Genomic DNA, 16,607 nt, shown 5'->3' with positions numbered 1-16,607 from the left:
ACCTGTTCAGTAGGATGGAAGCTGTAATGAGTGGAAATAAGGTGTGGCCCCTTTAAGAGCGGAGCGCGCTCTGTTGAACTGTCGGCAGTCTGTATTGTATGTGCACCTCGAACACCCCGTGTATGCGGGTTATTTCAGTTTGATGCTCGTTCTTATCCAACTTTTGTTTATCAAGTAAAGCTGTGAACGGTAGAACGGGTGACAGACAGTTACACGAGTTCGATTGGGGAAGTTGTGAGATGCCAATCGCCTCTGTGAGTCTGTCTGGCCTCTAATAACTTCATCTGTGAGCTATCCCTATTGTGTATATGTGCAGTGCCGTAAAGCAATTTGTTACATCGCGAGACCTGATATCACGCGATACTTCCTGACGCTGAGGCGGCCCGCCGGCCCAAAGTTGCAAGTGTGGTTTTTCTGCTCACAGGCGCTTGGGGGCTGCGCGACGACCACCATTCAACCCGAAAAAAGTCATATAACTATTCCAATGACTCCGAAGCTGTCCGGTTAAGGTAAAAAAGTTACTTAGTTCACCTTTAATTACGGTTATAACGTATTTGTCATCTGCTTTTATGTATCCACTATTAATAGCCTACAAGTCTGCTGTTTCGGACCAGGTCTGAATGATGATCAAAAATATACTAATGAGTTTAATAAAGTTTATTGTACATCACACAAAAGATGAAGCGTCAGTTTTACTCCAGAAAATCACCGTAAGAGCTGAGTAAACACAGTATAAGAAGTGCGTAAGTACATAAACGAATTTCGGTAGAGTTGAGGGAGCATTTTCTTTGAAAACAAAATAATTCCACCTCATCTTCAGCGGCTGCCTCAGATTTCGGGAGTAAATAGAGAGAGCTATGTGGATTAATACATCCAGCCACACAACACCTACAACGCTTGGGAGACATTCTCGTCAGTGCAGCAATGCTCGCTGTGAACTCGATCAGGGCGGGTCTATGTTAAAATGGCAGTGTCTGTCAACACTCGTGGGCGGGGCCTGTGGCTTTAGTGACATCACTAAAGCCGCATTCTGAAAACAGGTCATTGGGAGACACTAATGATGACTTATGGGGATTAATAAAAAAGGAGTGAGTGGATTTTTATCACTATTGGGTGGTTGTGTACACACACTGCCAACACACATTTATGTACAAACAGCATGCAAAAGTGAATTTTGCATAATAGGTCCCCTTTAAAATACGTCTAAAGAGTTTTACATACCGGCCTATTATTGTAGAGACATTGACGTTACATTTCCACGCCCCTAAATATGATGCCGAACAAAATGAACTGTAATTGTTTGCTTTACATGTCAGTCAGAAGGCTTTTGGGTGGTCCTTGGCCAATGAAAGCTGCGATGGAGTCCAGACCTTCTGTCGTCAGTCTGAAAATCTGCGATTTCAAGTGGCATACTGAAAAGTAATGGCTTATAACTAAAAAAGGTATCATCAAGTACTTGGTCTCATTTGATTGAAAACTTTTCAAATTTGGAAGAAAATAGATTTTGATCATGTTTGTAGGTGTTACAACTGCTGAGAAAATCCCAGAAAAAATATGCAATTTATTGATTTATTTCGTATTATTCATATTCGTGCTTGACACGATGACTATTAGATAGTAAACAGTATATGACAGGTCATAAAGTCATGTTTGGGCTTGTTGACAATCATGTCAACAACTGCATCTGTCAATCATGTCAACTGCCTGTTCACAATCATGTCAACCGCAAAATTGTGTGTTGATGTCTCAAAGCAATCAAAAGTTATGGCATTTGGAACCATGGTAGCCTTTTTAACAAAAGCCCAAAACCTCTTCAAACAAGTGATCAGCTTTTCCATGGCCTTTTTGCATGGTACAGTTCGGTACGGCTCCGTGCGCCTCACTTTTTGGTGCTTTTCCACTGCATGGTACAGCTCGCTTAAATAGTACCACCTCGGTTGAGGTTCCAAGTGTGCCGTACTGATACTAAAATGTGACGTGTAAACATAGGATTTGCGAAACAAGACACCAAACCCACTAGCAGACTTTTTTAACGACTTGCTTAAACGACAGACACAACTTGAAAAAAGAAATGGCTGAATCGTGGTCATTAGACGAGGTGCAGATGTCCTCTCGTTGGTAGCTGAGGAGCGGATGATGTCACGGCAGTAGGCGCAAAACTACAGGGTGGGCCATTTATATGGATACACCGTAATAACATGGGAATGGTTGGTGATATTAAAGTCCTGTTTGTGGCACATTAGTATATGTCATGGTCACCACCCATCTTGAGGAGTTTGCCCCCTCACATATACTAATGTGCCACAAACAGGACTTTAATATCACCAACCATTCCCATGTTATTACGGTGTATCCATATAAATGGCCCACCCTGTATAACGATCAATCTATAATACCACCCATTTTGAAGCGGTACTAACTGCAGTGGCAAATCAAACCAAGCAAATTAAAGTGAGCCGAGCTGTGGTAGTACCCCAGAGTGCAGTCTGGACGATGGGGCGGGGCGACACGTGTCACCCAGCCCCAATTTAATTGGTTTATTTTACAGCAATCTTATTGGCCTAAACGATTCAAACCTGAGCATGCACATTCCTTTATGTACTATTTTGTGAATGATTTGGCCATATTAAAGGACTATTAAATTCTAACTCTAATCGTATCTTATTATCGGTTTACCATGGTAATTTTAGTTAATATCCATTGGCTAATGTTTTATTGTACTTAAGACACAGAATAGATGAAGTTATTTTTTTAAAAACGAACGCTGGTGACAGCACCTCAGTGTACTTCAGGCTAATAGAGCTGTTTTACATTATCGCGTCATTCACTTGGCTTCTTCATATTTCCATCAGGATCAGTGGATCAGCTCAAACTCAGAATTTTACGCAAATTATGATAATTCACTGTATTAAAGGAAAACATCGGACAAACCTGAACGCAAGCAGCGGATTTGAAATTTTAAAGCACGACCGTTTATTGTTGTTGATTTTTTTTTTTTACGAGATTTGTTCTCCAATGTTTGCATTTTTTGGCACAAAGTGCAAATAAAATTATTAATGGCAAACTCATTTTCCTTGTTGTTTACCTGTTAATAAAATATGAGGTTCTGTATAGGCTTATGTTATAGTTTTTAAAGGTTCCTGTTTTCTAATAGGCTGTCAGCCAGTTAACATGTCATGTAGGCCTGCAGCTATCGGTGACTGTGACATCAGGTAATAAAAATATAATTATTATTTATTTATCCAACCCTACATTGTGTGTTCATGTTATAATCTGCATGTATGGGATAAAAATAGTTTCAAATATTAATTAAGCTGTAGCCTAACTATTAAAAAAAAATCACTGCTGTAAATCTGTGCAATATAACAGTAGCCTACTTCAAAAATTAATTAAAACATCCAGCAGAGAAGTGATATTAATATTTATTACTTAAATACCAAATAATAATATTTGCTATAGATCGACAAAATATCTGTTTTAGTATATATTTTTTTTTCACTTTCCAGCACTGCAGGGTTTTTAATTCCCATTGTACGAAAAAAAACAAAACAAAAAAAACACAGTGGCCAGGGCTTGTATTATTTGGTAGCCTATTATTGTCTTATTTGCCACGCGTGGTTTAAAATAAAATAAAACACACTTTCGGAACTGTCTTACTGAAATACAGAGAATTATCATCATTTGTGTAAAATCCAGAGTTTGTTTTTATTCACCGATCCTAATGGAAAAATGAAGAAGCATAAATTAATGATGTAAAATTACAGAGCCCTGCATGACATTTGGAAAATATTGTCTACTATCAGCAGCCTAATAGGCTATCTCTCTTTGCAATGCTAGTAATTTAATGCAGTAATGCTCGTTGCTCACTTAAAGTGGCACTGACTTATCTGATGGGCAAATTAATAAATATAATATAGCTAAATCTCAAACATTGTATCATTTATATCAGCAACATATTTCTTTATATCTCCCAGCCCTGACCTGCTCAATATTAAAGCTTATATAGGCCTGTATGACTTTTTGTAAAGCTGCTTTTAGTGCTTTAAAACGATGTGAATTGAACGCTATACAAATAATTTTGACACTTGATACAATATAGACCTAGGTATATAGAGCCTATATATATCGTGGCCACTGGCCACGAATGAAGAATTCGTTCCTAAGATTTAGCAGCACGTAGGCTATATTACACGGCGGTCTGCCTGAAGGGATTGTTTGTTGTACAGTAATTTAATCTAACTTATTGTCGTATTGCTGTGTTATAAACCAATGAAATTGGGGATGGGCGGAGTGACATGTGTAGCCCCGCCTTAATGTATCGCCCCGCCCCACTCTGCACTCTGGGGTTACTCGAGCTGTGCCGTGCCATCAACAATAAAGCATAAATATATACATTTATAATTACATAGAATACAAGTAATACGATCCTGGTTGACGAGTGATGATCTTCAATCCCATTCAAGGACACACGGTAAATCAAGACCTGTCGATCTGTGAGATCGATCCAATGCAAGCGCACTTCAGCTTTAAAACGGTGTCTGATTGGTCTCTACCCATCGTTCCATCATTCCCGAGATCCAGTTTCAATTGGTTGAACTTTAAAATGACACTGGAAAACACTGCGCCATGATCGTGACGCAATCGGATCCCGGAAGTCCTATAGCTTCAGCCGAGCAGCATGTCATGTCACTTCGTGAAGATTTTCTCATGATAGACGCATCATGTTATGGTGTTTGTGGGCTCGTTTGAATCGAGATAACTTGCTCTAAATAAAGATGGCCGATTTACTACGGTTTACTAATGTTTTGTGAAGTTACAAAGCAGAACGGGGCACAAAAGGCTCGTCTGCATAATGTTTACATGTGCATCGGCGGCAACTTTTTTATGGTTTTACATCATCAAATTGCGCTCAGTTCGTGAGATCGGCCAAATCTAGTGACTACCGATCGAGTAATAGAATGTGATTATCATTCATTCCGATCAATCGGAGCATCCCTACTTCTAAACTTAAAACTTCCTCCCCAGTCACCAAGTTCCTTTACAGCACTTCATAATTCACATGACAACTGCCTTATTAGCTAAATTGCAAACAATGTAGTAATATGGCCTTTGCCGCACAATAAATGGCTATGATGGGGCAATTACTTTAAATTGTGTTACAATTGTGTTGCAAGTGTTACCAACACTAAGCTAAAGGATTAGTTCACCCAAAAATGAAAATTCAGTCATCATTTACTCACCTTCATCCTACAACCGAAATGTATAGAAGAATATTTTATGGAAGGTTCAAGGGTTTTTGTGTGTGTGTGTGTGTGTGTGTGTGTTTGTGGAATTGGAAGCAAGCAGAATACGGCTGTTTTTAGCACATATAGTGCCATCACGCATCGACGGTTAAAAACGTATCTCAGAATCGATTCAGAATTTTTGAAGAGAGAATCGCGATGCATCAAGAATTTTTTTACATTTTTTATTCCACCCCAAATGTTAAATAATTGTGGTTACCTGTGACCATGATATTTGCCATAATCAATCAGCCCTACAAGGGCCAAAGTGGTCTTGATAAATAATGTTTTTAAATTAAATCAGGCAAAATAAAATCGACCATAACAATGACAACAACCACAGGTCATAACAACAACAAAAACTTTTATTTTCTATGACACCGAAAATAAAATGAGGTTAATAAACAATTCAGATGGTAGAAAAAGAATAAGACATCTGCTGTGCAGCTGCAGTGAATTCAAATTAGTATGACTAAGTAAAACTCAACAAACAGCAGCAGCAGATGGAAACAGGAAAACGTAGCTACAGGCCCGTTATGATCGTCATGGTCAATGAGCCCCAGCTTCTCTGAAGCAAAGCCATCATCTTTCTGTCAGACACACTCAAAACCTTAAAAATACATGCAGGGTAAGCCCAGCCTTTACATTCATGTGCTGTTTGAAATTATGACGTGAAATTAGCCAGCAGCTGTAAACCAAGAGAAAGTGTGACAGTGCCAGAACACTTCAACACAAATACAGAAAGGAAAAGAGAGATACGGCGAATAAAAGAGGTCGCAGAGGGCGGATAATGCCTTTCTCTCTGGCTCTCTAGGGCATGTGTACTAGCCTACATAACGGCTTGTTTGTCCTGATGAAATCACAACTGTAACCATATCAGTTTACCATTCAGAGTTCACATGACCAATCAAGCACTGTATGTAAATCATGATGTCATTTCAGAGAAACACAGAGTGAAGTGCAGCCACTGGAACAAAAATGTGTCCACCGTTTATTTATATTAGTACAAAACGAGAGATCCAAAGAGTTTTAAGTTACATGGAAAAATCTGTTAACATTTCCAAAACAGCACAGGACCCAGTTGAAGTATGCGATATGAAGTCTTTGCTCATGGGCACTAAATTCAGAACATTTGTGTGCCAATCATCCAAATTGTAAAAGCTATAGAACTAAGTACTCTGGAGCTGCAAGGCGATAATGTCATAACATACCGACTGCATCACAAGAACACCAGCCGACTGGGTAAAATATAAAAATAGATAAATATGGTTAATGTAGCTATATGTTACTTGCTAAAAAACCTATTCCCTCAGAATACACGTCAACCCTTGGAGAGATTATATGAATTTCCAGTTAAGTCATTTTTTTTTTCTTTACTGTACCATCTCTACAATAACCTGAGTCCCAGTAACTGTTTCACCAAACGAGTACTGATGCAGCATGAGGGCATCAGTTAAGTTGTTAGTTAAGCTGGAACCCTAAGCAAATCATAATCTTCTCTAATGTCTTTAGAGTTCACACAACCTGTCGGACGCCTGGATTACCACATATTGCGTATGAAGAGCAAGGCCGTAACCACCATAGACACTGAGCAATAATTAGATATGGCCAAATCAAGTATCCCCTCCAATACTTGATATTCTTGACTTCATACACACTGCCTTGTTTGTTGTTAGGATGACAAAAGTTTAAAAAGTTCAATTTTTAGGCCGGTCTGCCTTAGCGGTCTAAAATTGCTTGTCAATGTCAAAATGCTTGAGGTGGTCAATTAAAACAAAGAAGGCTGGCTTTAATGTTCACAGATTAGCCGAGAATGAATTGCAGCACAACACTTTAGTTATAAAGGTGAAAGCGTGCGAGGTAAGATGTAAGTAGCTAAACATTTAAAGGACAAGTTCAGTATTTTAAACTTAAAGCCCTGTTTACAGATCGTTTCTGATGAAATAGAACGGTTAAGATAAAATTTTGGACAAATGCTGCTGTCCTGAGAATTTTAGGTTTCTTTCGCTTCCCCCCCACCAGTAGACTGGGTGTATAGGTGCACTCGAACTAGGGCTGGGCGATAATTCGATCTCGATACGGGATCGCGATAATATTCTGAACGATTTCGATAATATGCTTGGGACGTATTATTCGATATCACATGAAAAACTAAGCGCAACAGTATCTGCCGGCTGCCGTATCTGCCGGCAGGGCACGCCCACTTCTCAGCGAGCACAGTGGCTACAGTAAACAGAAGGAGACTGAGAGAGAGGGAAAAAAGTTGTAAAAAGGATAAAAAAATGAGCGAAACTGAAGTTGAGGACAGCGAAAATAATGCCGAATGTGAAGGCGACATCACTACATAACTCGAGACCGAAGACATTGTTGAAAAAAAAGGTAACACGACGTCAATTGTGTGGACGCGTGGTTTGGATATGGCAGACAACTGACAAGCTGAGCCATATAGCATTAATTATCACAGGCGATCCCGATCCGTGATAATTAATGCGATATGGCTCAGCTTGTCAGTTAACTACGTCTCTGTGTTGTAAATGCTGCTCCATCTGAAAGCAGGTGATGGCGATTTACTACTAATCAAGGAACCGGCTTTACTGACGAGATGTGCCTAACAATGTCATGCGATATATCGCCCAGCCCTTGGTTTACTATGTTTACATATTTGTGCAATTTTGGCTCAGATTTCATTCTACTTATAAAACAATTCTAGAGATCTACCTTAATCTTACAGGTAGTATTTGTGCCAGGGCCATGTTTACTCTTTTTGTAGGCTACTTGAGATGTTCACTGTCCAGCCAAAGCAATTTGATGTGATAGTTGTCACAGCTGTTAGTTTATATACAATGTTTCAATAAGTAAAAGTTTGTATTATTGTATAAAGGGAGATGACTCATGTTTGCAATTACAAATGATGTGCACAACCTTTTATTTTTGTATTTTTCAATACCTCCAAATACGCTGCTCTCTTGACCAATAGAAAGATTCATAAATGTGGGAGTGTAATGTGAATCCTTTGGCTGCATGAAGACCTTAACAAAAATATTTTGTGCTCATTATTGAAAGGCATATTGTTTAATTTTTTATGTTATTAAACTTTATTCTAAAGTTTCAGTGAATATCTTGTTTCTTCAAGCTTCAGGATGTCCCTTACACTGGCAGCATCTGCAAAAACTACATATCGTGATAAGAATCGAGATCGATCAATATGGAAAAACATATCGTGATAAAAAAAAAATCCATATCGCCCAGCCCTAACTCGAACACTCCTTCCTAAAACACATTAAACTTTCGTTTACAAAGACGTGAAACTCACCGAGTGGTCAGGGGTGTTCACTGATATGCTCACACAAAAATCGCTGCAAAAGATGCTTTCCAACAGGTGTTTTACCATTCGTTGTAAAACTGTGGACCTATTTTTCCAAACGTCTCACACCCGTAGATTCTTCCGTTGAGAGCTTGAATAATAGACACTCCAGCCCAGTTGGTGGCGATAATGCACCTTTGCAAGCAAACCACTGGCATTTAATTGTTTGCGATCCGCATAGACGATCCGCCGTGTAAAAAAAAAAAAAAAAAAAAAAAAAAAAAAAAAACCCCAAGAAGAAGAAGAAAACAACCCCTGAACCCCATTTCAGTTTCCAGCGGCGGAGTAATACCGTACCTCACAGCACATCCAATGCAAGTCAATGGAGGAGACAAAAACTACGATAAAACCTGTTGGAAAGCATATTTTGCAGCGATTTTTGTGTGAGCATATCAGTGGACACCCCTGACCACTCGGTGAGTTTCACGTCTTTGTAAACGAAAGTTTAATGTGTTTTAGGAAGGAGTGTTCGAGTGCACCTATACACCCAGTCTACTGGTGGGGGGGAAAGCGAAAGAAACCTAAAATTCTCGGGACAGCAGCATTTGTCCAAAATTTTATCTTTACCGTTCTATTTCTTTAGAAACGATCTGTAAACAGGGCTTTAAGTGTAAAATACCAAACTTGTCCTTTAATTTGACAACTGTTTCATGACAGAAATGTTAAACAACTGACAGTAATAGGGTACAATAGGACTAAAGGCGCATTGGGGTAAATAGCCATGTTGCACCCCATCCATTGATGCAAACTACAAATTTTTTTTTTAAATCAAATGTAGTAAATATAGGCAATTATTCATGTAATTCATAATCGAATGTGAAGAGACCAGAAACATAACAAAGACCTTTTCAGCATATTAGGCACAAGTTTAAGAGTGAATATGTGAATATTATTTGCAAATAGTTTAAAATCCTTAACAATAAATTCCAGTTGTTTAACTGTTTTATATGACCTTTACTATACCCGCCTCCACAACCCCCCAAAAACAAAATCAAGACATAGTTATGGCCTTGATGAAGAGGACTGAGATGATGAGGTTACTATTATCTTTTCAGGCCTGGCTCTTTAAAAAAGGTAATGGTTACAATGGTTAAGAAATTTTGCTCACACGGATTTAGTGACGTTGTTAATGACTCGAATAAAGCATGACATGATGTCACATTCCAATACTTGTTAAGCAATAAAATATAACAAATCAAATTACAAAGAAGAAAACTACAAAAACAACGACATGAGATCCCACAAACCTTTTTTCTTATAGCTGGTAGCACAACCACAGTCTATTCATTAGCTAAATACCAACTCAAACAAGTTAACTCTCCTCCTCCCTACCAAAACATGTAATCAGACTGCCCTTAATCGTTAGGAAGAGCCAGACAATTAATCTCTTAAACTGTGACAAACCAAAATAAAAGAACACAACAGCTCACCAAGGCACATTTTCCTTTGGTTTGTCCAAAATGTCTAAATGTCAGTGACAAAAATGAAATGTGCATGACAGCCACGATGACAGTATGATGCATGTTTACGCTTCACATCGCGAAATATAAAATATAACAAGTCATAACAAGCTCTTCAGGTCTTTCAAGAAGATATAGGCTAAAAACAGCCATAGCATAATGGTCAACGACTTTACTACAATAAAGCCTGTAGTCCGGACTCAGCAAAACCGCATGCATGCACCACCACTGGGGATGCCAGTTCTTACTATAGGTGTGCATTGGATTAGCAACACATTATATTTGCTATTGCGTAGGGATTTTTGGTGATATGACTGTTCTGGTGATTGTGCAGGGTTATTTACATTCAATGCAAGCGCCTTTGCAATGGAGAATTATAGCTGCACTGAATTCAAAGCACAAATACTTAAACGCAATGTGTATTTTGATGACTAGCTATTCAATTAGGTCACAATCACATTTGCTTCCGTGTACGATAATAAGGGGTGTGGATGAAGATTTTCTCCCCATGGCAACTAGCAGATGGGCAGGCAGGCAAATCAGCCCGGCTGGTCCAGAGATGGGAGCACGAGTGTGATGCGCTGGAATTTCCCCGCTTTTCCCTAGACTCTCTTTGTCATATCACCCTGATTAACATTTTTAAAATAAAGCTTGCATACCAATGGATGAATGCACACATAATATACCAGCCACCACACACTGTCAGTGATGGAAAATGCATAGAGCAATGCCCACCTGAATTTCGGTCTCATTACTGAAGCTGCTCCGGCGATCTTGCCATATTAAAGATGATCGGTCACAAAACCGGCAAATATCGGCAATCCTTTCTTGTACGAAACCGTTGGACCACTACGGTAAGGCAGGAAATGAATAGGGCACCATATTGGATTTATTAGATGTAGATGCTCATCTAGAGGAAAATATGAGTCGTCAGGGCGAGCTTCCTCAAGGAGAGCTGCGGTCAACGCCTACAAGAGAAAACCCCGCCCAAGTCCCGCCTACTACCTCTGCCGTGATTTAATAAAAATGCTGGTATAAATAATCATAAACTATCTCATTACAATAAATACTCGATGAGAACCAATCCATAATGTGCATCTGTTTTCCGTTTATTTCACGGTCTCGTTCAAAATGAACCGTAGTGCAATGTTCTAACGTCAGCGGATCTCATGAGATTGACAAACATTTGACCAATAGGAAGATAGACTAAACTGGAATAGCCATGATTGACAGCTCATCCCACCAATCCTTGATTTTTCTTAACCTCAGCCACAGTGGGTAGCGGGCAGGTGATGTTGCGGCGTTGATTGGTGTAACTGTTCAGACAGTTTTGTCCGGTTTATTATCTTCTAAAGATGAGCCACGTTATTTTTTTACGATAATAATTACTATTATGATGTCTCATAAATCATAAAAAAAAAATCTAGAGGCCTATTATGTTTACTTCATAAAATGTAGTAAATGTAATATTTTAAGGTTTATTAATGATCCGCTCTTCTCTTTGTTAAGTGAATAGATCTAGTTCTATAGAGAATTATACATGGTTGTACACTATTGTGAAATCACTAGCGAAAATGTTTATGGTTTTCATTACAAACGATAAAAAAAAGGTTTCAGAATGTCAGAATGTCACAGAAGGAAATTTAACCTGAGTTCAGTCAGTGTCACATATTTACGTGGTGGATAGTAGGCATTTATATTTTAGTAATTTATTTTTGAATTTATATACTCCATAATTTATATATAAATTAATTCCATAACTATATTGTTTTATGTTTTATTTGTTTCCAAATTAGGCAGCCATTTATTTTCTGTATTGTCTATTTTAATGCCTTGTTAATATTGAAAATCTGACAATTATGACAACAAAGCTTTGTTTACTCTGGCTTTAGTGTTGTATAAAATATATGTATTTTTTGTATAAAGTTTTTCAAAATTCCAAAACCGTTTTAAGGGGAAATTTATATATATTTTTAATGAGGTCTTCGAGTTTTTAATGAGGTCTACGCACTGTTTATACCCATGGTTTATACTGATACCATAAACGTTTGTCATTGAAGGCCAAAAATCAGAATGCATATAGTGACATCGTGTGGCCATTTTAGAGTATGAAGGCTGGCCACTGGTTTTTGAACCCGCCCACAACACCGATGCGCAATTGTGTTACCCAATCGCACGCAATGCGCTTCTTCTCAACTATCATTGACGTTGAATACAGCCAATGGGAGAGCTCGGTTTCTATATCCGGGAAGCGCTATAAACTTAAGGCCTAACCACAAGATCCCTGAGTGCCGACGTTCATTACCAACGTCGAAAGGTAATTTATGTTTTTCTTATGCTTTTACTAGCCTTCATTTTTTAACGCAGGATAATTAATGCTATTTACTTCCGGATTTAACCTTATTTTGGAGATACTTTTAGTAACAAATCTAAGTAGCAGCTATCTAAACGGACATTTGTAGATACCTCGCGTTGCTCTAGCCGTGCAGCCTGCAACGCTCAAAGCCTAAACGCGAACACGAAACCCATTTGCGTCTAAACCGTTTCGTATTTCATGGCTTCCCATGTATCAAAAAACTTAGTAGTCATGGATATTCTACATACTTTTGAAAAATGCGGATTGTGCCGCTGGTTTAGATCAGAAGATCGGTTTAGATGGGACAGTGAATGGCGGCTCTATTGTCTACACGCTGAGCGGCAGACAGTCAATCGGCTAACTTAAATTAGAGCAGGTTGAACGTGTATAGCAACTTGTATCATGGTTAACCGTTTCAGTTTTAACCTTGAGTAGGTAGAACTGATTAAAAAAATAACATTATGAGTGCTCATTTAACCTTAAATATAGTTTCGATGAGCTGGATAATGCCATATTATATCCATTCATTAGCTTAGGCTTTTTAAAAACGGTGAGCAGCTGTTTTTCGTGGAGGTATAGTTGGCACAACCATGTTATGTTATTACATCTCTGCGTTCCCTCTTGTTGCTCCCAAAGTTACCATGGCCGAAAACGATGTTGATAATGAGCTGTTGGACTACGAGGAAGACGAGGAGCCGCAGACCGCCGTGGACAGTGTCGTCCCAGCCGGCAAGAAGGAGGTGAAAGGCTCATACGTCTCCATTCACAGCTCCGGCTTCCGCGATTTCCTCCTGAAACCAGAGTTGCTCCGAGCGATCGTCGACTGTGGCTTCGAGCATCCTTCTGAGGGTGAGGATTTGTGTGAAAGTTTAATGGTTTTAGAGTACACTGCCATAGAACTGCATAAAGTTAACAAGTATTAAGGGATGCACCGATAGGATTTTGTTTTTTTGACGGATACAATTTTAACAAACAACTAATATTATTATATAATATTATTTGAACTTTTGTTTTTAAAATAGATTAGTGTTTTGATCATGTTTTAACATGCCTTTTTCATGCTATGTTTGATATGCCGATGTTTTTCATTTTATCAAATGTCGTCTGATACATGGGTGCATCTCTGCCCTGATTTTACAGACAGGGTTTAGATTAAGCCAGGATTAGACCTTCTTCAAACATCTTGAGACAAAACAATGATTAGGGCTGTGATAGTGGCAGTTTTTTTTTTTACCCTTCATTTAAGAGAACAGACTTTTTACCAGACTCGGTTTCTGAGATTGGCAAATTGAGAGATCACAGATTGTCATTAGAAGCAAATCAGCCAATAGCGATTGGTAGCCGATTAATTGGAGCACCCCTAGCAAACTTATTACAGATATTTGGGCACATTTTGGGAAAATATTTTAAATTTCACACATACCTCAACACCCAAATCTAAAAAAAGGGTTGAACAAATGCTAATTCGGTTAAAAAATAAACTATGAACTAAATGAAAGCTAACTAGCAGCCATGATAATTTTTACATTGCCTAATTTTTTTTTCTTCTTCAAACTGCAATGCATGCTGGGAACTTGTACAACGTAAATTGTTTGTTCAGATGTTTTTTAGAGTATTCTTGGTCAGGTTGCCTTTTGTGTGTGTGTGTGTGTGTGTGTGTGTGTGTGTGTGTGTGTGTGAAAAACTGACTCCTACTTTATAATCTCTGTTCAAGCTACTTTTTTTTAAAGTGCGTTTTCTTCTCTTTTCTTAATGTATTTTTGTTTTTCTCCTTTCCTTAGTCCAGCATGAGTGCATTCCACAAGCCATCCTGGGCATGGACATCCTGTGCCAGGCAAAGTCTGGTATGGGAAAAACTGCCGTATTTGTGCTTGCCACACTCCAACAGATTGAGCCAGTCGATGGGCAGGTGTGTGTTAATTGCACTACTATCTCAAAAACAGATATATTGTCAAGGAATGTTGAGGCATATTGTCATAAGCTAGATAAGCAAGTAAGCTAGTTTGCTTAACTTTTTGCCTCTTTGTAAGATTGGCTGGACTAACATTGTTCCAATAAATTATTTATTTCTCTACTGATCTCAGAATTCTTGTTAGGTTTAGCATTAAATCTTCCCACTTGCAAGAAAAAACAGCAGAGGACTAGAATTCATCTTCATCTGGGTCTGTGCTGTGGTTTTCTATCCCGTTGCAGACTGTTATCTTGGATTAAAAACTAGTATCAGTTCTTGTTGTAGTTATGGATGGCGAAGCCAGCTAAACTTTTGAAACCGTCATTGTCTTCTCTGCAGGTTTCTGTGTTGGTTATGTGCCACACACGTGAACTGGCCTTCCAGATCAGTAAAGAGTACGAGCGCTTCTCCAAGTACATGTCCAACGTTAAGTGTGCCGTCTTCTTCGGTGGCTTGTCCATAAAAAAGGATGAGGATGTGTTGAAAAAGAGCTGCCCTCATATTGTGGTGGGAACACCAGGGAGGATCCTTGCCCTTATTCGCAACAAGACCTTGAACCTCAAAAATGTCAAACACTTTGTTTTGGATGAATGTGACAAGATGCTGGAGCAGCTGGGTGAGTTTTTATTTTTTAATATTGCATGGGCTGTTATATGGAGGTGGATGTTTTCCCATTCACCAGAGGTCTAACTGTGTGCGATTGTGTAATAGATATGAGGCGGGATGTCCAGGATATCTTCAGACTGACGCCTCACGAGAAGCAGTGCATGATGTTCAGTGCCACGTTAAGCAAAGAGATCAGACCGGTCTGTCGCAAATTCATGCAAGACGTGAGTCATCCTTTTCTCTTCTTATAAATGTGTTTTCATTTTCAATTTTAATTAGGGTTGTGCAGTTTTGTCTATGGATGTACCCGCGGTCCTCAAACTCTAACCAGAGACCGTTTGATCCAAGGTGTTCTGAAATGTAAAGCTGCTTCTCTTCTTACAGCCAATGGAGGTGTTTGTTGATGATGAGACTAAGCTTACGCTGCATGGTCTTCAGCAATACTATGTCAAACTGAAAGACAGTGAAAAGAACCGCAAACTGTTTGACCTTCTTGACGTTCTTGAGTTCAACCAGGTGACTGTCATTTCATGTTTTTACAGTCATTTGCTTTGAAAGTGGGCCCTTGTCAACTCAAACGGTTTGTTTGGATGTAATATAGGTGGTGATATTTGTCAAGTCAGTTCCACGCTGTGTGGCTTTGTCTCAGCTGCTGGTGGAACAGAATTTTCCAGCTATTGCGATCCACAGGGGAATGGCTCAGGAAGAAAGGTAAGACACTTGTTGATCCCATGATATTGCAATGGTTGGTGAGAAATGCAAATTCTGAAATCATTTCTCATTCGCTCCCCTGCAGATTGTCTCGGTATCAACAGTTTAAAGACTTTCAACGGCGGATCCTGGTGGCTACTAATCTTTTTGGCCGTGGGATGGATATTGAGCGTGTTAATATAGTTTTCAACTATGACATGCCTGAGGACTCAGACACATACCTACACAGGGTATTTATGCATCATGCGCTGTGGCATTCTACTTTTCACCAATACTAGAAATGATACTAGGAGTGGGCTTGGAAACATGGACAACTTAAAGAGTGTTAAACTTATTCTATCTTTTAGGTTGCTCGTGCTGGTAGGTTTGGCACGAAAGGTTTGGCTGTCACCTTTGTATCAGATGAGACTGATGCTAAGATCCTGAATGATGTACAGGACCGTTTTGAAGTAAATGTAGCTGAGTTGCCTGAGGAAATCGACATCTCCACCTACAGTAAGAAATCAGCACAAGAAATGTGCATTTAAATGTTCTAATTATGTTGATATTTCTGTGTGTTTAAGATGAAGGTGGCCTGATAAAACCTTGAGTATCTGCTAATCCAAAACTAATATTTTTTTAAAGAAATTTAAGCGAGATCTATACCTCATTAACTTGCGAACTACACACTGCTTTATTATAAATGGAGAAAACAGGAAAAAATTGGCTAAAATATATATACACTGTAAAATTTAAAGGGGGGGGGGGGGTCCGAACCCAGAGTACTCCCCCCGTAACTCTGGTTAGGATAGTAACCAGGCTAGTGTGAGGAGACGGGGTGGTGGAGGGCTGCAGAAAAAATTGTCAAGGAACATGGATGAGTCGTTTACGTAGTTAA

At 39.0% G+C, this 16,607-nt stretch overlaps 2 protein-coding genes across 2 annotated transcripts in view; one reads left to right on the top strand and one right to left on the bottom strand.

Moving 5' to 3' along the window:
* evi5l (ecotropic viral integration site 5 like) overlaps positions 1-11,078 on the bottom strand; it is a 49,039-nt gene extending 37,961 nt beyond the window's left edge. Inside the window, exon 1 of the mRNA XM_081362082.1 lies at positions 10,842-11,078. The gene's annotated coding sequence lies outside the window, so the exon portion shown is untranslated. The remainder of the gene's footprint in view (positions 1-10,841) is intronic.
* A 1,235-nt stretch (positions 11,079-12,313) lies between these two features.
* Positions 12,314-16,257, top strand: ddx39aa (DEAD (Asp-Glu-Ala-Asp) box polypeptide 39Aa; the record flags this gene model as incomplete). The annotated part of the gene is made up of 9 exons (XM_081360711.1): positions 12,314-12,423; positions 13,099-13,311; positions 14,244-14,371; positions 14,753-15,029; positions 15,125-15,243; positions 15,404-15,535; positions 15,621-15,730; positions 15,816-15,960; positions 16,078-16,257. The coding sequence occupies exons 2-9, from the start codon at positions 13,104-13,106 to the stop codon at positions 16,255-16,257; spliced, it is 1,299 nt and encodes a 432-aa protein (XP_081216837.1). The 5' UTR covers positions 12,314-12,423; positions 13,099-13,103.
* Between the last annotated feature and the right edge of the window lie 350 nt (positions 16,258-16,607).

This window comes from Scardinius erythrophthalmus (genome assembly GCF_964197995.2).
Source record: "Scardinius erythrophthalmus genome assembly, chromosome: 3".
Lineage (NCBI taxonomy): Eukaryota > Metazoa > Chordata > Actinopteri > Cypriniformes > Leuciscidae > Scardinius > Scardinius erythrophthalmus.
This window is presented reverse-complemented; position numbering and strand designations above follow the sequence as displayed.